Consider the following 27,177-nt stretch of genomic DNA (forward strand, 5'->3'; position numbering starts at 1 on the left):
GGCAAGAATTTAAGAATCGAAGAAAAGACTCTATTGGCATATTTCGTTCAAAGACATATGCAGTTGAAAGCTCCTGGAAGCCTCTGGGCAGAATATTCAATGATTAAAACCACCGTTTTTCTTTATCATGGCATTGATATTTCCAAGTTTTCAACTTTGATCGCGTATTTGAAGAGAAAAAATGTTGGCTACAGGCCTAAGAAAGCGAGCATTTTTACACGGGAGCAATTTGAAAAATTTCTGATGGAAGCACCGGATGAAGAATTTCTAGTTCACAAGGTAATATAAGCTAGTTTAGGTAAAAGAAATACTCCAATGAAGATTTTTTCATAATTTGTAGGTCGCAATGATATTGGGAATATCTGGTGCCTGTAGAAGAGAAGAATTATATAATATTACTATGAATGACATCCAACAAACCGATGGTTTAATGATTGTAAAAGTACCCAATACAAAAACGAACATCCAGCGTACTTTTACAGTCGTTAATAAACCAGACGATAAAATTCCATATTTAGAAATTCTGCAAAAGTATATAAAACTTCGTCCATTACAAGTAAAATCAAATCATTTGTTCTTAAGATACGCCAAAGGAAAATGTTGTGCTCAAGTAATAGGGAAAGGGACAATCGGGAGCTGGCCTTCTCAAATTGCCAAATTCTTAAATTTGCCTAATCCCGAGAACTATACTGGTCATTCGTTCAGGAGGACATCAGCAACGCTTTTGGCTAATAAAGGTGTTGATGTCCTCGGATTAAAGCGTCATGGAGGTTGGCGACAGTGGCAGAAAGCTATGTAGAAGATTCTCTTCAAAATAAAATAGATTTTGCCGACAAAATATTGTGCAATACTAGTAATACTACTAGTGTATGCGATTCTGCAGGAGTTTCTGTTAGAAGTGAAACCACAGCCCAAACAAGTGGGATTTCATTAACTAATTTAACAAATTGTACCATAAGTTTCAATATTAATAAATAATTCGTTAGTTTTCTTTATTCTTTCAAAAAATAAATTAAAATTAAGAGATTTTTTAACTTGACGGTAAGTGACGTCTAGGGGTCCCTTCAACTGTTCCAATCGATACAGCATGCGCTCCATATAAACCGCCACCGATTGGACGCCGAGACGGAGCGCCACTATGTAGAGCAGTTGCAGGAGAGCAGAGCGCCAACATAGTGGATACGTGCCTTTACATAATTACATAATTTACACGACTTTTGGGGGTAACTTGTGTTCTAAAAACTTGATGTGATAAATGAAATCCTCAGTTATTTTTGGATTCAGTTAGTTTAAAATGAGTCACAGAATAACTAAGACAACGAAATAGTTGTTAAAAATTTTTGTTGTAGTACCCTAATTAATGCATTTAGGTCTGGATCCCGCGTATGAAAAAAAAGTTGATTAATAGCAAGCTGAAAATTTGTTAATAGCTTAAGTGTGTCTAGTCGAATAAACTTTGATATATGGGAACACTGAAACAGGGGTAGTTTTAATTGTGGAACAGGTTAAAAATTTGGAACGGTCACAGCAAGAAAACGGCACATTTATTTTGTCCGACAGAACAGACTTAAACTCTCCGAACAGAGATTAAACTCTCATGAAAAAATCAGACTGGTATTTATTACCTGTCATAATTCCTGTCATTTGACATATTCTACATGTTCCACTCATTAAAACGCCCATTTGGTGATAAATAGCAGTCTGATTTTTGCATGAGAGTTTAATCTCTGTTCGAAGAGTTTAAGTCTGTTCTGTCGGACAAAATAAATGTGTCGTTTTCGTGCTGTGACCGTTCCAAATTTTTAACCTGTTCCACAATTAAAACTACCCCTGTTCCAGTGATCACACATATCAAAGTTTATTCGACTAGACACCCTTAAGCTATTAACAAATTTTCAGCTTGCTATTAATCAACTTTTTTTTCATACGCGGGATCCAGACCTAATTGGTTATAAATATCAATCATAGACCACTCATCAGCGATAAAAAACTGTAAAACCGTGGAATTTTGAGAATTAACACCGATTTTAATGAAAATTTTGGTTTAAGCTCTGTTGACACTCTTCTTCAAAATCTACCCTATGCCGAACTTCGCTTTTGTCCTGGAGGTGAAAACAACCCTATCTAGGGGATGAAAATTTTTTAATCAAAATAAATATAAAAATCGATAGAGTGACCAATTCTGAGTAAATTTTGTTCTTTAAAATTTTCTTACAAAATTTACACTTTCCAAGTTATTTGCGATTGAAACTATGCATTTTGCTTTGAAAAACTTACGTTTTACAACAGTTTTTCATTATTACCTTAAAAAAATTAATTTTCTAGAAAAAATCATTAAAAACAAAATTGTGGCTAATAAAAAAACAAAGAGATTAGCGTCGGAAAAGACCTATGTAAGTAAACCCAATAACGACTGAGTTATTGCTCTTTAAAGGATGGTTATTTTCGAAGAATCTCGAAATCGAAAACCTTCAATCGATCCTTCAATAACTCGAATGTGGTGGAATTTTTTGGGAAAACTTTTAAGTCCATTAACCCTTAAGTACTAACACCCCGTCTCTCAGACGGCATCGCTTGTCGAAAGTGGGATATTTCCCTTCCTAGAAAATTTTGAAGGTCACCCGTTTATGACTTTTCAAGTTGGGTTGTTCTTTAGTAGTATTGAATTCGACAATTTGCGGCAGGTTGTTATTCCAAAGATATTTAGGCTCAAAGTGTGATTTCCGTCTAATAGACGGGGTGTTAGTGTTTGTGCCCAGTTCGTCATTACACATAATGTGCCCCAGTTCCTCAAAAAACATCAAATAAGGGCATAAAGATCCTGAGGAAACTCTTTTGAAATGGTTTGATGAGGTTGAAGACGACATAAGCGAAGTGAAATCAATTTGTGATGAAAATGTTGCCACTGACTACTATTGGTTCACTGTAGTTAGTTAGTACTAAAGGTTAAAAAATAATTCAAATAAGCTATGAGAAAAGTTTTTTGCATAAGGACTGACTCACTTATGACGAAAATAAAGTCGATCTCTGCGTTTTTCTTTTGGAAATGTAAAAATTAAACCTTCGTCGTTACTATTAATAGAAATGCATAGGTTCTTACTTGAAATTAACTTTATTTAGGTATAATTGATACGATCCATGCGATTCCACCGGTTTGGAATGCTTAGTTTAGAAAAAATAGTTGATTAAATCGAAAATGACATTATTATAATTAAAAAAAAGTGCATTTTTCTTAAATAAATCTAAAAGTATTCATAATACAAAAACAAAAAAAAAATAAAAATTTTACAATTAATATTTGAAACATTTTTTCATATGATGAATACTTTTAGATTTATTTAAGAAAAATGAACTTTCTTTTATTTTAAAAATGTCATTTTCGATTTAATCAACTATTTTGTCTAAACTAAGCATTCCAAACCGGTCAAATCACATGGATCGTATCAATTATACCTAAATAAAGTTAATTTCAAGTAAGAAGCTATTTATTTCTATTAGGATTGTAACGACGAGGGTTTAATTTTTACATTTTAAAAAGAAAAAAGCAGAGAGCGATTTTATTTTTGTCATAAGTGAGTCAGTTCTTATGCAAAAAACTTTTGTCAAAGCTTATTTGAAAGGTTTTTCAATGAACTTTAAAAGACGTCTGTTAAGTTTTCCCAAAAAATTGCACCACATTCGAGTTATTTGAGATTAAAGGTTCGCCATTTCGATGTTCTTCGAAAATAACCATCCTTTGAAGAGCATTAACTCAGTCGTTGTTTGGTTTACATAGGTCTTTCAGACGCAAATCTCTTTGTTTTTTATTAGATATAATTTTGTTCCCAATGATTTTTTTCTATAAAATTAAAGTTATTTTATTCATATTTTTTAAGTTATTCATGAAAAACAGTTATAAAACGTGAGCTTTTTCAATGAAAAAATGCATAGTTTCAATCGCAAATAACTTGGAAAGTGTCAACTTCGCAAAAAAAAATTATAGAATAAAATTTACTCAGAATTGGCCACTCTATCGGTTTCCATAATTATTTTGATTAAAAAATTTTCATCCCCAAGATGGGGTTGTTTTTACCCCCAGGGCAAAAACGCAGTTCGGCATAGGGTAGATTTTGACAAAGGTTATAATTACTACCTAACTCCAAATTTTCAAGGAAATCGACCGTGGTTCTCAAAATTCCACGAGAAAATGGCTGTTGAGTGGACTATCACCAAATTAATAACAAACTGCCAGCTTGGAGACAAGATATTATACAACCAAAGTTCCGATTTCTGATAACATAAATAACATATTAACGTTTCAAGTGGGGTAAACGCATATTGTAAACAATAAGATAAATTTGAAAACCGAAAAAATCACAGATTAGCAATCGGATGTGGGGACATTATCGAGCCGTTGCAAAAAGACAACGAACAGTCATGACCTTGAAACGTTTCGCATAAATCAGACGTGTTTTTAGACATAATCTCGGGAATATGTAAATACGTTTTTTAAAAATGAAAACAAAAATGTTTTATTATTTTTCCCGGCAGTTCGTTTCAGATCATCTGTCCATCTCATAGGAGGCCTGCCTCTGGGTCTTTTGTATTCTGGGTTTGTGTAGTTTTGTGGAAAACTAAGCTACATCTTTAAAAACAAGAGATATCCACAACATCTTAAGACCAAGGTACACAATCAATGAGTACTCCCTGTTCTCACTTACGGTTCCCAAACGTGGACGTTTACAAAAGCAAACATGGACTCTGGATCATAAAAACGCAAAGAGCAATGGAAAGGCAAATGTTGCACATAAGAGTAATGGATAAAAAGAGAAACGAGTGGATAAGAGAGAAAGACAAAGTTAGGGATGTTAGACAAGAAGTTGCAAAGTTGAAATGGAGATTTTCCGGCCATATTATTAGACAAAAAGAAGACCGATGGAACAAAATTGTCATAAATTGGAGACCGTGGGAATATAAACGAAGCAGAGAAAGGTCACAAATGAAATGGAAAAGGATTGGGGAGGTCTGTGTCCAAAGATGGACCGAAGAAGGCTAATTAGATAGATAGATAGAATACAATAATTTGGTCAGTTGATGGCTTTATATTTATTTAATCCAAACCCCGTGTAAATTCACCGAATAGACTTTAAATTCTACACCGAGAGAAAAAAATTCTTGACATAAAGAAACTTTATTAATATTTAAGAAATATCGACTTGGCATATTGCCTAAGAAATATATCTTTGTATGTAAGATATAATTTTCTAAAATATTTCAAATAAATTCTACTATAACCAAAGAAATATATCTTAAACATGATTGAACTATCACTTTCTGGCAAACTTCAAACCCATTTATCAGAAAGAAATTACACTTGATGTTAATTAATTTTATTAGTCATAAAAATATACTTTCTACACATTACAAAACTATTCTTTCTGAGCAATAATATTTCTTAGTAAGGAATATTATTATTTTACTATTAATAATTAATGTATTTAATGTTAAGAAATATATTTCTCAGAGATAAACGTATATTTAGAGTTAAGTTAATATTTCTTGAAAATAAAGTGATATTACATACGGCGAAATAAATCATTGTGTTAAGGTAAAATCATTATTTATTAATAAAACAAGATATAAAACGTTATTATTACATACAAATATTTTCTCCACTCTTAAACCACTAGCTTCTACACAACAATAAAAGGATGGAGAGGCAAATCCAACTTCCTCAAATTTTCCTTCATTTGTTAATAGCACTTTGTATATCGGCAATTCACTAAAACAAAATCGTTATGTAGAAAGAGTAAACTTACTTTAATAAATTTTTTTTTTTATAAAGATATAGATATTTATTTTGACAAATTTAGGAAATACAAAAAAACAAAAACAGGGCCCCACATAAGAACTATTAACACTAATAATAATCAATAATATTTAGTTCAAACATGGCATTATTTAACCTACACATCTTTGTTTATTTTTTTGTTTTTGTTAATAAAATATTAATTATATTTATCTGTATAATATTAAGTCACACAATAAACATTGTTTAGCTAAAACAAGAGGGAAAATACAACCAATGTAAAACATTGAAGCAGACATAATAATAAATATGTAATTTTCTTAATTTTTATAATCTAAAAGAGACAGCATACCTAATCATTAAGAAATTTTATTACGGGAAAGTATTATTAGTTTACATCTAAGTCATTTAATACATATTAACTAATTCACGGTTCTCGGCAATAACATTTCTTAACCATAAACATATATTTCTTTTAGGCTAACTGATTTCTTTATCTCAAATGAATTAACAGAAAATATCCTCAGCGTTGCATTCGCCATGTTTGATATAGCGTTGTATTGTATATTTTTATAGAAGACGATATATTCAAGAAACCTATTATAGTTGATACCTAAGTATACACATTTTTAAAAAGGTACTTACATGTATGAAGTTCTACCATTTCTGGAAAGCCCCGCAGTTGGTTAATAACTCCTTTCTTAATATTGTTCTGAAGATATATATTATATCATTCTGTCCCAGCTTTAAATTGTGGCATATTTCCCAGTTAGAATAATAAGCTCCTTTATTTCAGAGTCGTCCATCATTATACCTAAAAAGCATATAAAAATACTATTATGTTTCTTTTTTAACCATTCTGATACGCAACAATATTATTATTACATCTTAAATTACTCAATTTACTTTTATTTAATACCTATATTATGTACGTACCTTCAAAATATCCGTTAATTTTTAAAGAACACCAATAAATCTAAAATCTATCTATATGAACATGAACATATCACGCCATCTTGACAAACACTGACGACTAAATCATAAATAGTTAATCTGCGCAATTCTTTTGTGGAAGAAAATCTCTTTGAAAGTAACATTTCGGCATTAATGACAAAGTTTTTATTTTATAACCACAGTTACTACAGAGGGTATTTCTGAAGAATTATTTCTTGTGGTTTAAAATATTTATTTGATTGCAAGAAAATTTCTTGTTCACAAATATAAATATGGATTAACTTAACATTATATTTCTTATACTGCAAAATATTTGTAGTTTTCAATTTAAAAAATAAAAACTTTCGGATAAGAATATTAAATGTAACCATTAATGCATTTCTTAGTATTGAAGAAATTATCTGTAAGAAATTATTGAGTTGTGTTTAAAAAACTCGTTTCTTTATATGTGAACCGGTATGTTTAAGTTGATAGGATATGTTAACTTTTAAAAAATATTGCTCAAAGAAATCGGTGTTTTAGGAGAAAAGAAATTGTTCTCTTGGTGTAATATCATATAAACCTAGATATCAATTATTACAAAAGTAAATTCAAACAATGGATTCAAAATATTTTTCATTGCGTTCAGATATATTATTATACTGGGAATAATTTTTAGGTATTTTGTTTTTGTTTAATTACAACGAGTTTCCTAGTTTTAACAGCTGTCACATTTAAGAAAATTAACCATAGGTAATAAACTTTTAGTTCTACATCTAATGTCAAATTGTCACGAGGACAACACAAGTCGGCGATTTTAAGCGCTCGAGTGTACTTCGGTAAGATTATTTCGTAAATAAAATTGTAATTATAAATATTTTAACTAATATATTATTTATATCTTACTTCGGTAAGATTATTTCATGAATAAAACTATCTTTATAAATAATTTTAACTAATATTTTATTGATATCTTCGTCTGGATATTTGCTAAACTGTGCTGTTCACTTTGACAAGTTGAAAAATGTGTGTGATATAATTGGGGTAAATGTCACTAAATGTTTATTTACAAAGAATTGAATTTTGTATGTACTATTATGCTACATATTTTCTCTCAGTTATGAGATTGATCAGCATCTTATCAATTCAATTAATTAATTAATTATTTTAATTGCTACTCATGGAAACAAAACCAAAATTTAATAAATTTTTCCAATAAAAAAATGTTCTCAAGGCTAATTGATTTTAATATATCACCTTTAGTTTGTGGCTTCTAGTATTTCTCGTTACCTACTTTCTTCTTCTTAACGTGCCCTATCAAGTCCCCTTGACGTTGGCGATTAATATGGCGAAACTGTCTCTGTCTCGAGCTATTCTAAATAGGTGTTCTGCTTTCTTTATTCCTGTCCACTCCCGGATATTCTTCAACCAAGAGGCCTGCTTTCTACCAATTCCTCTGCGTCCTTAGATTTGACCCATCATAATAAGTTGAAGACTATTATACCGGTCTCCCCTTACTACGTGTCCAAAATAGGCCATCTTTCTATATTTGATGTTATCAAGCAGATCGCGGGTAGCATTTGCTCTCTTAAGGACTGCCACATTTGTCAGCATAGCCGTCCATGGTATTTTCAGAATACGTCTGTGCAGCCACATTTCAAAGACCTCCAAACGGTTAATGGTGGATATTTTTAATGTCCATGCTTCGACACCATACAAGAGGACTGACCAAATGTAGCATTTAATCATGCGCTTTCGAAGTTGAAGTTGCAAGGTATCATTACAGAAGAATGACCTCATTTTTAAAAATGTCGTGCGGGCTATCTCGATTCTACATTTTATCTCTTTATCTGGATCTAGTTGTTCAGTAATATGGCAACCAAGATATTTAAAACTTAGAACTCTTTGAATTATATGACCATCAACACATAACCTTGACAACCTTGAAGGTTATGTTTGCGAGTTGTTTTGTTTATTTTTTCTTGAACAGTTTTTCAAAAAAACATTAAATTAGAGGTTTTTAAATACCTGAGTTGATGTCTAGTAGTTGATCAGCGATAAATTTTGTTGTTGTTACATTGGATTCTTAGTTTTTAAGCAGTTTAAGTGGAAAAAATCATAAAGCAGAAAAGTGAGGTTAACCATGCCTGCAGATTGTAAACAATGCAACTTGGAGATAACATCCCAAGACAAGCATATATATTGTGATTGCTGTAGGACGACTTTTCATCTGACAGAGGAATGTTCTGGAATGTCAGCATCTGAAATGAGGGCTGTAGTGCTTCAAAAAAGAACTTTAATGTTTCTATGCTTGGAGTGCCGAGATGCCTTCAAATCGGCTCCAATGGTAGTAAGAAAAATGAGTGAGTTACAAGATGAAGTTAACAGTCTTAAAAGGGAACTGCAGGAACTCAAATCTTCTCCAGTATCATCGAACATCGAGTTGATTTTAAGAGAAGCCCATGAACGCTCCATTAGGGCAAACAACCTTATGGTATATGATGTTCCCGAGTCTTCTGCTATTGATTTTCAGGATAAGATTAGACATGATACTCAGATTTTGCATCAGATTTTTGAGAAAGTAGGGCATCAAACCAAGGTACCAGATATTGTTAAGGTACTCAGAGTAGGTCAGAAAGGAAGAAACAACAAACCTAGACCAATCAAGATAATTTGCAATAATTCTGAAACTGTCAAGCACATTTTTCGTTCCAAAAGACGTCTAGAATCATTTAAAATATCATATGACTCAACAAAGCTACAACAAAATGCTTTTAAGTCAGCTAAGGAGGAATTGCAACGCAGAATAAGCAATGGTGAACCTGATCTTCAGATTAAATATATAAACGGGATACCAAAGGTTATAGCTAAAAGAATTAATCATAGAAATCAGGAAAACTAATCAATACCCCATTGATAGCTTACTACCAAAATGTGGGAGGACTTCGTACTAAGTTAGATGCTCTAAAAATGGCTGTGAATAGTTCCTCCTATGATATTTTAGTATTAGTTGAGAGCAACCTGTGCTGTGACTATTTGGATAGTGAATTGGAATGTCAAAATTACAATATATACCGTAATGATAGATCAAGTTTAACTAGTCAAAAATCACGAGGTGGTGGCATTCTTGTTTATGTACGTAAAACTATATCTTCTGCTAGAATCCATATAGAACAGGTAACTGTGGAGCAATTATTTATTTCTTGTAATTTTAAAAGTATAAAATTCATAATTGGAGGTCTGTATATTCCACCTAAGATGCCTGAAATATATTACAATAAACATTGTGAAGCAGTTGAAAATATTTTGCAAAGGTTTCCATTGAATAAAATATATTTATTTGGTGACTATAACTTACCAGATGCTAGGTGGTTTAATGACGATTATGGAGTTCGAGTAGAGTGTCCTGGTACATCGAATGCAGTAGGACTTGCTCAACAATTTGGTTTTTTGCAACTGTATCAATTAAATGAAATACCCAACAGTAGGAATATATATTTGGATCTGTTGTTTACAAATGACAAAAATGTACAACTTAGTAAATCTAAGGATTTTATTTTTGCTGATAGTTTGCACCATTTTAGTTACGAATGTACTTTAAACCTATTTTCTAACAATCAAGACTCTAGTACCTTATATCTACATGATTTTTACTATGATTTTAAGAATGCAAACTATTTTGGTCTTAATAATTTTTTAGCAAGTGTACGGTGGGAACAATGTTTCTCAAATAATATTAATGATTCAGTTAACAATTTTTATGAAATCTTGGGTATGGGAATTGCTCTTTTGTACCTTTGAAAAAATATATATCTAGCAGTTTTCCTAAATGGTTTTCACCAGAATTGCGATACATAATATCTCAAAAGAGAAAAATGCATAAAACTTACAGTAAATCACAATTACATTCAGATTACCTAAGATTTTGTCAACTACGTACAGAATGCAAACGAGTCAGAGAAGTATGTTGGTCTCAGTATATATCTCATGTAAATAATGAGTTCAAAACTAATCCTAGGTACTTTTGGAAGTATGTGCGCGACCTAAAGTCTAATCACTCACTACCTCACTCAATGCAGTATAATGAAGAGTTGGCAGAAAATGGCCAAGACATTGTGAACCTTTTTAAAGAATACTTTCAGACAGTCTACACTCCTGGAGACCAAAATAGTTCTGTGGATAGTTTAGTTTTACCTGTAAATTGTTCACAAAATATCGACTTTGCAGACATTTCTATACAAGAAATTTATAATAAAATTTTGCGTTTACCTAGTAAAACCACATTAGGTCCTGATGGAATACCCAATATTCTACTTAAAAGGTGTATCTGTACTCTTACAAAACCATTGCATGTTTTATATAATTTGTCCCTAACAACATCTGTTTTTCCTGATTACTGGAAAAATAGTTATATTATGCCTATTTACAAGAACGGAGATAAAAGCAATGTTAAGAACTATAGAAGTGTTTGCATACAGTCATCTATTCCCAAACTTTTTGACAGCTTGGTTTGTGGTCAGTTAAGTTGGTTATGTCGAAATTTAATAAATAAGAATCAGCATGGGTTTTTTTCGGGTCGATCTACTATTACCAATTTAGTTTTATATCAGAATAGATTAATAAATGCTATGGAAGACTTTAAACAAATTGATACAGTGTATACAGACTTTTCTAAAGCTTTTGATCGAGTTGACCATAGCATTTTCCTTAAGAGGCTCATCGATATTGGTTTTGGCATAATCACAGTCACCTGGGTCAAGAGTTTTCTGTCTGGCCACCAGCAGAAGGTTAAGGTTGGATCCTTTCTGTCAAACTCTATTGCAGTTACATCGGGCGTTCCTCAGGGTGGGCACTGCTCACCGATTTTCTTTGATCTGTTTGTGAATTCTATTTTCGACTGCTTTGAAAACAGTGATGCTTTAGCTTTTGCTGACGATTTTAAAATATCAAAGATAATTTCTAGTCCTTTGGACCAACACCTTCTGCAGGAAGACCTGGATAGATTGACACATTGGTGTACAGTACACAAACTCAACCTAAATGTCTCAAAATGCTGTTACATTAGTTTTTTCAAAGGTAATAGGAAGATCAATACTTCATATAAAATAAATAATGAAGATCTGAAATATGTTTCAAAAGTTAAAGATTTAGGAGTGATTTTTGACGAGAGTTTGAGTTTTGTTGAACACATTAATTACATAACAGTTCAGTCTTCAAAAATGTTAGGATTTATTTTGAGACACTGTAGTAATTTTTCAGTTGACACTGTAAGAGGAGTTTATTGTTCTTTGGTGCGATCTAAACTTGAATATGGCTCTATAGTATGGTCTCCTTACCATGCAGTTCATAATATGACTGTTGAAAAAATTCAACACAAATTTTTGAGGTTCTGTGCATTTAAATTAGGTCAAACTATTGTAGATCACGATTATGCATTAATAGAAAACAGTTTAAAACTTAATACACTGGAAAATAGACGTAATCAAGTAGGATTAGTATTTTTGTATAATTTAATAAATGGAAATTTAGATTGCTGTGATCTATTACAGTGTATTAATGTTGATATACAAACTAGAAATCGAAGAGGTGATTTTATAACATTTTATATTCCTTTCCATCGCACAAGTTATGGCCAAAATTCACCTATAGATCGTTACTGTAAACTTATAAATGACAAACACATTGAAATTTTTGATATATCTCTGAATATGTTTAAAAATAATTTAAATAGAGTATTTATTTAATTTTCTTTTTGTTAGTTCTAAGGTTACAAGTACCTACCTATTCTTATTCTAATATTTGTTATCTAATTATAATTATTAAATGTTAATCTAATTATAATGTTAAAGTATTATTAGTACATATTTAGCTCGTAAACTTATTATTGTTAATTGTATAACTTTTAATGGGGTAATCCCGTCAATAAATAAATAAAATAACCGTGAATCTTGATGGGCCAAACGGCTAAATACCATGTATTTTGTTTTTGAACAGTTTATATTTAGGCCAAACTCTCTTCCCACTGTGTCAATGGCATTTAAAAGGTGTTGTAATCCATTCATATCATCACTTAAAATAACTGTATCGTCTGCATATCTGATTGTATTTATCAGAATTCCATTAACCTTCACACCCCATTCCAAATTATGCAGCGCTTCCTTAAATATTCTATCTGAATACAAATTGAACAACAGTGGGGACAGTATACAACCCTGTCTGACACCTCTTTGTATTTTGCATATTTCTGTTAATTTTCCATTTATTCAAGCTGTCGCTGTTTGACGCCAGTATAATTTTTCTATGATTCGTACATCTTGACTATCAACTCCTTTATCCTTCAATATTTTAATTAATTTGTGATGCTGTACTCGATCAAAGGCCTTCTCATAGTCAATAAATACAGCAAAGACGTATTTCCTTTGATCTCAGCATTTCTGCAATAACACATTTAGTGCAAAGAGTGCGTCCCGGATTCCCAGTCCATTTCTGAAGCCAAATTGTGTTTCATCCTGGTCTTCTTCACATTTATCTCTGATTCTACTGTGGATGATACGTAGAAAGATTTTCAAGGTGTGGCTCATAAGGCTTATCATTCTATAGTCGCTACAGTTTTTCGGACGTTGTTTTTTTGGTAGGGTTATGAATTCGGACTTTAACCAATCTTCAGGGATATCACCAGTCGAATAAACATCATTGAAAAGTTTGACTAGTATTCCAATGTTTTCCTCATTTATGAGCTGTAACATTTCTGTAGGTATGTTGTCGGAACCAACGGCTTTCTTGTTTTTTGCCAATTTTATAGCATGTTGTATTTCTGATTTAATCGCCTGATCTAATAGTTATTTCTACTTTATCCAGGACAAAACAAGGAAAATAAATATGCTCACAATCATATAAATTTTATAAATATTACTTATTCATATACTATACCATAAATATAAGATTCAAAATATATGCTAAAACTTTGTTCTCTCGTAAAAATATTTTATCTACTAAAAATGCATAATCTGTAATTCTACTACAGTGGAGCCTCGATTATCCGTCTCTCTATTAACCGTAACCTCTGTTAACCGTCAGGGTCCATACATAAGTTATATCTGTTACAGTTCAAGTTTATTATCCAGTTGGAGTTGACTCCAACTAGTTGGAGTCAACTCTACCGGCTGGTTTCAGTAAAAGTTGATTATAAATATAAAATGAAGATTTATATTCAACATTTACTAGTAAAAGTAGACTCCAACTAGGAAAAGTATACGCTTCCCAATGCCATTTAGTAAAAGTTGATTCTGATTCACACAAATAGCCGATTCTAGAAATTAAATGTTACTGAATATGTTCAAATTAGTCTAGGCTGTATCGTCGCCCCCGTTAGGTAAATTTACTCAAAAAGAGGTCCTTATAACAAATCTACTGGGTGCCAGGCAGTACCTTGATCGATACATTGTTTTTTATACAATTTTTTTAGACAAATTCACAAAAATAATTTTTTCACTTCGAACAATTTTTTTTGATCATTTGGGTTATTCTGAGCAAAAAAGGTATTTTGTGATTTTTCTCTAAAATTGATTGTTGTCGAGTTATACGCGATATAAAATTTGAAAAATGCGAAAATAGCCATTTTCAAGGCTTAATAACTCGGTTAAAATCCATTATTATGAAAGTCAGAAAGTGACCAAATCAAAGTTTATAGCCCCCTCTACAAGATCCAGCAGAAATTTTTGTCACTATTTTATTACTAAGCTTTATCTTTAATTATTAACAATGAGCGCTAAGTGCGTATTAGGCGACCGTCAATGGTGAGTGCTAAAGAGATGCACCATTCCAGCCATCCAATGGTGAATCTCACTCGCACTCACATTGACGGCCGCCTCAATACACGGTTAGCGCTCATTGTTGATAATTAAAAATAATATCTTATTAATGAAATAATGACAAAAATTTCTTCAGGATCTTATAGAGGTAGCTTTAATCTTTGATTTTTTTTAGTTTCTGACTTTCATAATGTATAATATCGTATGGCATTTTTGCCTTTCGGACAGTTCCGGTGCCAATTACATCTTTAACCCTGTTTCAAGTAACTAGTGTCGATCTACACTAGCCCAGGGGGACCGACTGCTTAACGTGCTCTCCGAGGCACGGTGAGACGGCTCGTGTCATTATTAAAAATGAAAATGGTTTGTCTTTAGCAGGGCTCGAAGCCACGTGCACTGGCGTATGAGGCCAGCGATTATGCCGTTACTCCACGGCCGCTCGCTGGACTTTCACAATAATTATCTTTAACCGAGTTATTAAACCTTGAAAATGGTTATTTTGGCGTTTTTCAAATTTTAAGTCGCTAATAACTCGACAACAGTCAATTTTAGAGAAAAAAGGCCCAAAGGATCTAAAAAAAATTTGTACGAAGTGAAAAAACTATGTATTTTTGCGAATTTATTTAAAATCATTGTTTATCGCCGAACTTCACTAAAATCATTCATTATTGTACTCATTTGCCCTCATTTTCGGCAGTAAAGTAACACTTTGTTGTATTGAAAGAAGAATGTTACTTTACCTGCCGCGATAATTAATCAAATTAACCGAGATTGAATGTAAGTGGTCAATGGCAGCAATCGATTATTTATTTGAGTGAAATTAAAATTTATTTACTTTAATTATTAAAAATATTGTACAAAATTTATTTTATTATTAATAAAATTTTTGTCAAAAAGTAAAATTCTGTTGTGTTTCGCAATTATATTCATACAAAATAAATCAAAACTTTATAGATTTAGTAATTAGGTAGGTATACAATATTGATAACTATCGATTAAACATCAAAACCGGCCATCATGCAAAAGTCATATGTCATTACTGTCATTACTGTCATACGAATTTTTTATTTCGTCTAAAATTAAAAAAATTTCCTCAAAGTTGTAAGAAAGTGTTATGTTTTTTATGATTATCGATACAATTTTGTACGCACCACCTCAATACTCTTTATCAAACGCGTCTGTTCCTCTGCTCGTAATATCAGACTCGTTCGATAAAGAGTCACTTTACTGACTGACTTTACTGAAATTGGTTAAACAATTTTTCGACCGCTGTACCGCGTGACACTCTGTGTATTTGTTATAAGGATTGTTATACGGATGTATTTCTTTGATCGCAGCGCAAGATCGCAGACGATGGAGGGCCATAGTGGATGCGGCGAAGACTCACCCCGAGTTGTAAAGCCAGTCAAGAAGAAGAAGAAGAAGATTTCTTTGAGTAAGTTTGTGCAAAAAATCGAATCAGAATAATTTACCTAACGGGGGCGACGTTACAGACTATACTAATAAGTAGTTGAAACGGTCAAAACAAAGAAACGCACACTCATCAAAAATGCACTTGAGATTCTCGTATAATCAACATTTACTGAATCGATCCAGGAAGAGTCAACTCCAACTAGTAAAAGTTGATTTAAATTTTTAAAATCAACTTTTACTGCTCGTTTCAGTTGGAGTTGACTCCAACTAGTTGGAGTCAACTCTAACTGAGAATCAACTTGAACTGTAACATATCTACTACATGAGTAAAAATTTAGTCATCAATCCATTTTGTTTGAGCATTGCGATAAGCCAAACGAAATTCGTTGAAATGTACACATGCAGTTATGCCATCACCGCATTTTTTATGTAAATAATTTTTGTTCTTATTCAGGGCTCTGGATTAAATTTCAATTTAAATAGGTAATGATAAATGATACCGTGCTTTTAGCGTTTGGCCACACGGGCGATATTTTACGGCCGCCGTAATAGCCGTAAAAATCAGCGCGAAAGTGGGTCCCACGGTGAGAATAGTAGATGGCCAGACTGTTGCTGTGCGATATTTTACAGCTCAGTCTGGCCATCTACTATTCTCACCGTGGGACCCATTTTCTCGCTGATTTTTACGGCTCTTACGGCAGCCGTAAAAAATAGACCGTGTGGCCAAACGCTTAGAGTTCTATTTTTAGATTCGCAAGCCGAAAATAAAAACGCACGGCACAATAATTATTAGATTTGATGATTTTACGTCGATTAAGAAATTCAGCCGTTGCAAAATGTGAAGTAACAATAAAACAAACAAAGATTTCGGAATATTTTAAATCAAATTAATTCGACTGTATTAGTGTAAATCCCCCTTCCTATTTTCAAATAAAACATACAGATACAATTTGAGTTATGTTATATGTAGGTACTATGAATTTTTATTTTTTTAAATGTTGTGTTGACTGTCTTTTCGATTATCCGTCATACCCTTGGTCCGGTGGCCTGACGGATAATCGAGGTTCCACCGAACCTCGATGAATTTAAATTTTATTTAAATGTTTCGGTGGACTTTTCGTATTATTATAAAAAAAACAAAATTTAATTTTCACCTATTAAATAGATTAATTATGTCCTCTCTGAATTTATGAATGAATAAATTATGCTGCAAAACTGTTAAATTGACAAAAAACAAATATGGTATGTAATATCAAACAACTCTCTCTTTTCACAAATAATCTGACTAACCTTATCTATCTTCTTAACTGCTTCTCATGGATTGTGTTATCCTCGTTTCTCCCACACGTGCTCCTCGAATGCTGCAACTGTTCTTCTTGTCCAAACTGTTTCCCAAACAAAACAGCACTCGCTTGAAATCTCTGCTCAATTTAGTCTCTGACTCGATACAAATAATATTAATCTTTATAATTCAAAGATTTTTTCTCTCAGCTCGATATCTTGTGCAAAATTGATACAAACCGGCTACTCGTTTCAGACAGAAAACTGGAATCTATTCGGACACGAGGAGATTTTACTTCTCCACTCGATCACGATCTCGTCTCTACAGAAATCTGCTTACACGGCCACCAAATTCACCACTTTACACAAAATCACTACTTTCCAAACTCGACTAGTCTCTTCAGATCCTAATTATACACTTAAACTTTTTAACTCATCAAACTCAGACTCAACCATTCTATTCTCCCTCCATCGGTCTCTCAACATTACCTCCCTACTTTCATTTCTTAAGAACAAATAGTGTTGTATACAAATTTCCTGTCTTGTCAAATTTCCAGGAGATATTAAAATTAACTTCTTTCTTATATCCTAGAAAAAACCCTCTATTCTAAAACTAAACAAATCTGTTTACCGTCGTTGCTTTCGGGGAAACCATTTAGAAACGTTCTATTGTTCACTCCAACCGCTAATACATCCACTTTCTAAAACCGATCGTAATTTAGTTCCATTGTTTGGAATTGTTAAGTCCGTTCGTAAGATCTTTATCACTACACTTTTCCTCTTTACCACGAAACACTGCTTACGACTAATTGTATTATTTACAAATTTTGGCTATATACAGGGCGATGAAAATTTATGATCTCTTGGTCTTTGACATAAAATTTATTCTCAAAAATTTCCCCATAAAAATTATTTAACATTGCATAATAAAAATTAATCTGTCGAGTATCACACGATAGTCAGAATAAATAAAAAAAATAATGCTCCAATTAGTTTCTCAAATTTGTTGCCATTCGGCAATAGTCACTTGAGCCCTGCGGGCTCTCGTGTCTATTACAAACATCAAGTTTTCGAAAAATTGTAGCAATATTTTCAATTTATTCTCACTCTCTTGTGATATTAATGTTGACACTAAAATTTGCTTACGTAGATACACACCTACTCATTGATTATTTACAAATAATAGCGTGAAGTTTGCAAGCTATTATTAACATGTAGAGGTCGCAAAGATAAGATTAATAAAATTTGTTTTCGAAACTGGTTTGACCTACTCAACAAAAGCCTTGAAATTACAAGTAAAATTACTGCAGCTAATTATTAAACTTAATTATTTCAAGAATAAAAATACATTTGTAATTAGGTTATAATAAAAACTTATAACAGTATGTATATTAGCACTTAAAGGACGAAATCGGCACAATAGGTACAATCTTATTTTATAGTTTTAAACATTTTTTTGTTTTAATAGGGGGTGGAGTAGGAAGGAAGGAAATAGGAAGGAGTATGAAGGAATAAAAACAAAAATCAAATTAAAAACGTTAAGTAATTAAAATGAAAAAAAAATTATGACAATAGAATTCTTGCATATTATAATGTGATGTTAGTATAGATAGATTATAGAGATTTTAATATGTGCTCAGAAGAAATGTTTAAAGAGGCACTATTGTTTTTAAATAGAATACACCAATGAAGGCCTATCTATCAATTAAGGGAATATTAGTGAATAATCTCATATATGCAGACGATACAATACTCCTTGTGGACAGCAAAGAAGGGGATTTTATACTTAATATGTATGGGAGTATGAAGTATGTATGAAGGGAGTATGATATATGTATATTTGGAATATATATGTTACGATCAATGATGTAAATTGGATATTGACGTTAATGGCCGGGCATTGTCGTGAATGTCCATTTTCCTTAGTTATTAACGACAATGCCCGGCCATTAACGACAATAACCTTAAATATTGGCCAATGTTGTAAAAACTTAACGTAAAATTAGATTTTTCATCAATAACCGGTCAATAACGACACTGGCCAGAAGCAAATGGCCAATGTTGATAAATCGATGCCTCAGAAGTCAATAGGTGTACGTCAATAAGTGTTTAAAATGAGATACTAAGATGTTTCTGAAAGTAGTTGCACAAATATAAGAATAATTATTAAAAACAAATAAAACGTCTTTATTTATCATAATATGGGTAACATATTCATAAATACAAACAAGGAAATAATAATATTTTTATATACAGTATGGTGCAAATGAAAGGAATAAATTCGTTATTTCGTAAACCGGCGACTTTAAGGAAAAATCTCGAAACAGGTCGATTTTTATTTTTAAATTATGATATTTTGGCATATATGGCATAATAGTGACGTCATCCATCTGGGTGTGATGACGTAATCGATGATTTTTTAACTGACAATAGGGGTCGTGTGCTACCTTATTTGAAAAATTATTCAATTCTCTATTCAGTAACATAAACACTTACATAATTAATTATAAAGGGTGTCCAAAAAAATTTTTTTTAATTAAATTATTTAACAAAAAAAAGAAGAATAAACAATGGTTTTTCGCTTAAATTAATGTTTAAACTTCCAAAAGTCAGGTGGCTGGCGGGAGCTGGCTTGATAATTGAATTTCATTCTATAGTGCTTTGTTGTTTTTTTAGCATCCGGTGTTCTCAAAATATTTTTCGCTTCTTTAATTTCACTTATTCGGCTATTGTATTCGTCACAGTTTAAAAATGATTTACTGTCATCACGTTTTGACTTGACTATTAAGTTTATATAATTATTATTAAAACGAGTGCGCACATCGTTGAAATCCATCATAACACTTATTAAGAGGAAACAGTAGCGATCAACAGGTGGCGAAAACACGTTCCAAGATTGCGGCTGTAATTTTGAATATTTTTTCGAGATATTTGGCACACGTATTCGTAATATAATAAAGAATGGCGGTGCAGAGCCCAATTTGAAAAATATATTAATATGTGGAAATTACTCTGTAATTAAATACAATATTAAAAAAACGAGCCTGTACCGCCATTAAGAAGAACAAAAAAATACACTTTCTTCAAATAAAATTTTTTATCCAATACCTAGATTTTGTGTCATTTTGGAACTACTAAAATTTTTTATTTCATTAGTAGTTCCAAAATGACACAAAATCTAGGCATCGGATAAAAATTTTATTTGAAGAAAGTGTATTTTTTTGTTCTTCTTAATGGCGGTACAGGCTCGTTTTTTTAATATTGTATTTAATTACAGAGTAACAGTGGTGTCATGGCAAAATTAGCAGTGCGGGAACGCAGTGCCGGAACGTACTGCTAATTTTTGTTTACAAAACCTAAATTCTCTATTTTTTTTTCTTTTCTTAACCAGTGCGGGAACGGCGTTCCCACGCGTTCCCACACGATGACACCACTGCAGAGTAATTTCCACATATTAATATATTTTTCAAATTGGGCTCTGTACCGCCACTCTTTATTATATTACGAATACGTGTGCCAAATATCTCGAAAAAATATTCAAAATTATAGCCGCAATCTTGGAACGCGTTTTGGCTACCTGTTGATCGCTACTATATCACCTTAAATAAATTTTCGAGTAATTTCAGCACGAAAACAATACACAATATACACACATGAAGTAAACCTACACATAACCTATCTTTTAGTCAAAATTTCAACATTGACCGATTAACAACGGGCATTGTCGAAATTGGCCGGGCAATGATAGAAATGTTATCAAGAATTTAAAATTATCATCAATGTCCAGTTTATATGGACAATAACGTTAATATCCGGCCATTGTCGACAATGACCAATTCAACCGGCCATTGTCGATATTGGCCGACCAATAACGTTTTTGGCCGGATTTACGTCATTGTCCGTAACATATATAATACTAGTGACGTCATCCATCTGGGCGTGATGACGTAATCGATGACTTTTTTAAATGAGAATAGGAGTCTCTAATATAAACATTAACATAATTATTTATACAGGGTGCCCAAACAAAAATTTTTTGAATTAAATTAATGAAACAAAAAGAAGAATGGATGTAATTTATTTCATGCAAAATACACTTTACTGCTGTCAGAAAACAGAAAAAATGATCATTTGAAAAATAAACATTGATTTTCGCTTAAATTAAATGTTCAAACAGACAAGGGGCAAGTGGGTAGCAGCTTTCATATTGAATTTAAGCGAAAAACTTTTCCCTGTTTTCGGACAAGAGTAAAATGTATTTAGAATTAAATAAATTATATGTATTTTTTTGTCCCAATTAATTTATTTTAAATTTTTTTTTTGAGCACCCTGTATAAATAATTATGTAAATAAAAAACTCTAACAAGAAGTAAAACCACTTCTATGTAAATTGGTATATTTATTAAAACTTAAAAAATCCCAATGGATTGAATAAAATATGTCCAATTCAGAACGTTTTCAGACCTATCGGTCCATCATCAGTGAATCTACAATAAAATAAGTAATCCCACTATTAGAATTGAAAGATGGTTGAAATTTTTAAAAGCTAAAAAGTGTGGTTAGATTACTTACGTACATACTTGCTAAATAGCCCCAGAACCAAACAATGGTTGAATTTAAAATTCAATTTACATTATTTAAAAATAATATTAAACAGGCTAAACGCCGATGTTAAATTGAGTTTACTGTAATATTTACAAATCTCTTTCTTCATGAGTTTAATCTGCATGGAGGTCCTGATGTTAGGATGTACATTATTGGATGTTCTAACTCTACAAAATGTTAAGGAAGACTTTATGATGTAAACATCTTGAAATGAACCATATGTCCAGCTTTATGTTGCTCCGTTGTGTGGCTAATCGCAAGTATTGTAGCGCCAAGTTGACCATACTGTCATATATAAACTAAAAGGGAAGTTCCCTAGGTTGGCTGTATACCATAAATCTATTTTAGACGATATTATTGTCTTTATTGAGTATTGAGTATTGAGATGAAATATGGGTATATTTTGAATACCTGTATAAGAGTGCCCAATCACCCAATTGAAGAAAGACATTTTTCCACCTACCTCTACCGAAAGTAAACTTTTCCTGACCTGATTGTAGGGAGCAAAGTCGTACTTGTCCTTTCTAGGGAGGGAAAGTACTTTTCTTCCCTAGGGAGGAAAAATAAAAGTGACGTCATGGTATGACGTCATCTATTATCTATTACGTAAGTACCTATACATTTTACCGTTTATTTATACAGCATCATATATTTTGTAGAATGGTAAAAACAGTAAATTGTTATTTTGATTTAACAATTAATAATTTGACTTATATTTGACAGTTGACAGTTATACTGTACCTACGTGTTAGTTTTAGTGCTCTAATAAATTTTGTCAGTTAGATACGTAAATAAGTTATTTAAAAATGAAAAAATTACTTGATATTTGAGGAAGGAGGAAAAATCATACGTATAACATGGGAGTAAAGTGTTTTTTCTCCCTCGAATGATTACTGCCCTCCGCTACGCGTCGGGCAGTCAACTTCATTCTCGGGAGGAAAAGTAGCACTTTCCTCCCTTGTTATACAAATAGAATATTTTTATTAAATTTTGTAAAAAAGGCTTATATTAAGCGCCTTGTCAGTGGTTTTTTCGCCATTTGATGGATTTTTAAGAATTGAAAATGGATATCGTCTATGTATTGTATTACCCAAGGCTGTGGTTGAAAAATAGGTCGATTTCAGGATATAATTCAGGAATTTTTGAAACCTCTCAGGTGTTGTAAAGGACAATGCCAGGAATAACTTCTACTAAAATGTAACCAAAAATATTGTGCGCTTTTTTTTATTGCGATTTTCATTTGTTAAATTTGCAATTTTTAATGATTTTTTATTTTGCAGCTTAGAATATTGATTTTAGAGAAAAACTTTTTAATAAAAAGTTGTAGTAAATTAAAAAACCTACAATTTGAGGTACGGTAAGTTTAATTTGGTTAATTGGTTATTGCAAAACAGCCTGCGAAAGGTCCAAAATGGCCGTTTTTTACAATTGCAATATTTATTGTACAAATATTTTTTTTTATTTTTTAAAGCTTTAAAATGAAGATCTTTCAATTCCAAACATAAAAAAAATTGTAAAGCCAGATTAACGAATTTGTTGCTTAGATATTATAAATTGTTTATCCCAAGAGGTCAAATGTCGAAGGTTATAACTTTTTGAAAAAAAAATCGTAGAGAGTTGGTGAAACATCTAATCTCCTTCTAAAGAGTTATATTTTCATATTCTGATGTAAATAAATGCGTAAAACATTTTTAAACCTCTTATTTATTTATTTATCGTATGGCATAGATACAACAAGAACACATAATTTAAAAAAAGTATATAAAACATTATATAAGTATCATAAACGAACATCTAATGTATTAATATAGGTACTGTAAAACATTTTCGGTCGCATTCAGGAACTCATCGAAAACTCCAGGGTACCGCCTTCGGGGGCATTCCTCAATAATGTGGCGGACGGTCTGCTGTTGCGCACCACAGTCACACTCAGGAGTAGGGGCCTTTCCCCATCTATGCAAGCTGTCAGCACATCTACCGGTACCTGTTCTTATTCTGTTCAGCGCCGTCCATGTATTGCGGGGCAGTTCAAAGCCTGGCGGTTTCTGATCGATACAGGCCATTTGGTGTGATTCCTGTGGTGAGTCGCTCTCCCATTGTCTTCTCCAAGCGTTGGTGAGGTCGAAATGTTCCTGATGTAGGGAGGTGGCCCTTAACAATGGGGGATATCTGGAGCGCAGTCTGTTCATTTCGATATCAAGCTTATCATGGTGGATGGGTAGTTGATGGTTAGCCTCGATTTTTCGATATTCTCTGAGAAGAGAATGACTTCTTCTTAGTTTAGGCGGTGGAATGTGACTCAGAATGGGAAGCCAGTAGTTCGGTGTTGGTCGAATTGTACCTGAGATCATTCGCATTGTCTGGTTTAATTGGGTGTCAATGATCTTCGTGTGTTTGCTATTGAGCCATACCGGCGAAGCATATTCAGCCGCCGAGTATACGAGTCCGAGAGCGGATGATCTGAGTACGGAGGCTGAGGACCCCATGTGGTGCCACATAGCTTTTGGATTATATTATTTCGCGTCTTCAGTTTTTCTGCCGTTCTTTGTAGGTGTTCCTTAAAACTTAAGGTTCTGTCAAGAGTCACTCCAAGATATTTTGGTGTGGTGTTATGAGTGAGTAGTCTGTTTTCAAAGTGAACGGAGAGTTTTTTTGTTGGCTTGGGCATTATTCAGATGGAAACAGCACACTTCAGTTTTCGTTGCATTGGGCCGTAGCCTCCATTTGCGAAAATATTCACCCATAACAGCAAGGTCATCCGTCAGTATTGGGTTAGTCTGGTAAACCTCTAATTTTTGGGTTTGAAAATAAGGGGGCAAATTTCGTTATAAACATTTAGAGCTGAAGCGGCCCTGTACATCCTATGAGTTTTAACTTACAGATTATTGTTGCTGAAGATGAAACGAAAATTTATAAAAAAAAATAAAAAATTTCTACGACCAACTGAAGCCGAGATAATTTTTGGGTTTGAAAATAAGGGGGCAAATTTCTTTAAAAACATTTAGAGCTGAAGCGGCCCTGTACATCCTACGAGTTTCTAACTTACAGATTATTGTTGCTGAAGACAAAATAAAGATTTATAAAAAAAATAAAAAATTTCTACAACCAACTGAAGCCGAGATAATTGTTTTTTCTTTCTTAAGTCGTAGTGCCTTTATTTATAACAATTAAGAAATTATTTTACAGTCATTGACTAAAGAAAGACTTATATTATCTTAAAATAAAAATTATTATAAAATATAATTACATTTAATTATTAAAAATTATTTTTAAAATCGGTGCTTTTGCGGGCGGCCGAATTTTGCAAATCGCCCGGTTCGCTTCAAATCCGCGCGGTCGGAAAATTTTTACGTAACTTGTATTAAATTTTGACAGAAAACAAATTAATAATATTACCATTATAATATACAGTCTATTTACCACTGTAATTGTTTTTCTTGATAAACTTTTATATGTGAAATTTCATTTCTGAAGAAATAATATTACAAAAATGATACATATATATGAAATATATAACTATATTTTTAATTTTTTCATTGTTATATAAATATAATAATACAGTAGAACTCCAATTATCCGGACTCCAATTATCCGGATCGCCAATTATCCGGATCAGGTTGAGAAAAAGAAAAAATCAAGTTTGTAAAAAATAATTTATTTTACTGTGATTCAGTATTGTGTGTCAATATTACGTAATGTAAACTTTGTCATTTACATATTGTTGTGTATACTGTATTGTTTTCATAATAAATATCGTATATGTTCTCCATTGCGTTTTGCTGTAATTACGTTTCTTTACCGGGAAAGGCCTTTTTCGAGAAAAATCCAATTATCCGGATCGGGTCCGGTCCCAATTAATCCGGATAATTGGAGTTCTACTGTAATAATGTTACTTCTTACTATAATATACAATATAAAGTTAGAAACTCATAGGATATACAGGGCCGCTTCAGCTCTAAATGTTTATAACGAAATTTGCCCCCTTATTTTAAATCCCAAAAATTATCTCGGCTTCAGTTGGTCGTAGATTTTTTTTATTTTTTTTTAAAATCTTCGTTTCATCTTCAGCAACAATAATCTGTAAGTTAAAAACTCATAGGATATTATACAGGGCCGCTTCAGCTCTAAATGTTTATAACGAGATTTGTCACCTTATTTTCAAACCCAAAAATTAGAGGTTTAAAAATATTTTACGCATTTATTTACATCAGAATATGAAAATATAACTCTTTAGAAGGAGATTGGATGTTTCACCAACTCTCTACGATTTTTTTTTTTCAAAAAGTTATAGCCTTCGACATTTGACCTCTTGGGATAAACAATTTATAATATCTAAGCAACAAATTCGTTAATCTGGCTTTACAATTTTTTTTATGTTTGGAATTGAAAGATCTTCATTTTAAAGCTTTAAAAAATAAAAAAAATTATTTGTACAATAAATATTGCAATTGTAAAAAACGGCCATTTTGGACTTTTCGCAGACTGTTTTGCAATAACTAATTAACGAAATTAAACTTACCATAGCTCAAATTGTAGGTTTTTTAATTTACTACAACTTTATATTAAAAGTTTTTCTCTAAAATCAATATCCTAAGCTACAAAATTAAAAATCATTAAAAATTGCAAATTTAACAAATGAAAATCGCAATAAAAAAAAGCGCACAATATTTTTGGTTACATTTTAGTAGAAGTTATTCCTGGCATCGTCCTTTACAACACCTGATAGGTTTCAAAAATTCCTGAATTATATCACGTTTTTTCACCCACAGCCTGGGGTATATATACAGTATATATTATTTTGGAGCAATGATACAACCTGTACACTTCTGAATTCTGAATGACTTTTACTTTTATGTTACAAATGAACTACTTTACATCAATTCATTCACTTTGTGTTTCAAGGATGATACTTTCAAAGAATCTAAATACAATCAAGGTAAAATATCGTACCTTAATCCCTTCTTTAACCAATAGTTCACATGTTGCCGCTCCTATTCCAGCACTGGCACCGGTAACTACAGCTACTTTCCCAACCCAGCGATCAAGAGACAGCACCATTTTCAAACGAAGGACTAAAATAACTAACCTACCGTTTAATTCCGGTCGCGATCTTTATTGCAGTTTTATTTTTTATTAATGTGGTAGGGATCCGCCTGACATTGTTGATCGATTTTATCGCTTTTTATCATTATAAATAACAATGCAATATTTTTAATTACTTGTTAAACAACAAAACGTTTGTCGGTAAACAAAACAGGATTATAAAAAAATGTTTTTATGAGATAATGGTAAAAGAAATAAATAGTGCAGCCGATATGTGAAACAATTATTGTGCATTTAATAATA

The 27,177-nt window shown here is 32.1% G+C and overlaps 1 protein-coding gene across 2 annotated transcripts in view; it reads right to left on the reverse strand.

Moving 5' to 3' along the window:
• The window catches only part of LOC114334271 (farnesol dehydrogenase), an 83,194-nt gene extending 56,230 nt beyond the window's left edge, over positions 1-26,964 (reverse strand). For both annotated transcript variants that reach the window (XM_050646020.1, XM_028284313.2), the window contains exon 1: positions 26,782-26,964. In XM_050646020.1, the coding sequence (XP_050501977.1) occupies positions 26,782-26,889 (108 nt within the window). In that variant the 5' untranslated portion in view covers positions 26,890-26,964. The remainder of the gene's footprint in view (positions 1-26,781) is intronic.
• Positions 26,965-27,177: the final 213 nt, after the last annotated feature.

Source organism: Diabrotica virgifera, chromosome 3, assembly GCF_917563875.1.
Source record: "Diabrotica virgifera virgifera chromosome 3, PGI_DIABVI_V3a".
Classification (NCBI taxonomy): Eukaryota; Metazoa; Arthropoda; class Insecta; order Coleoptera; family Chrysomelidae; genus Diabrotica; species Diabrotica virgifera.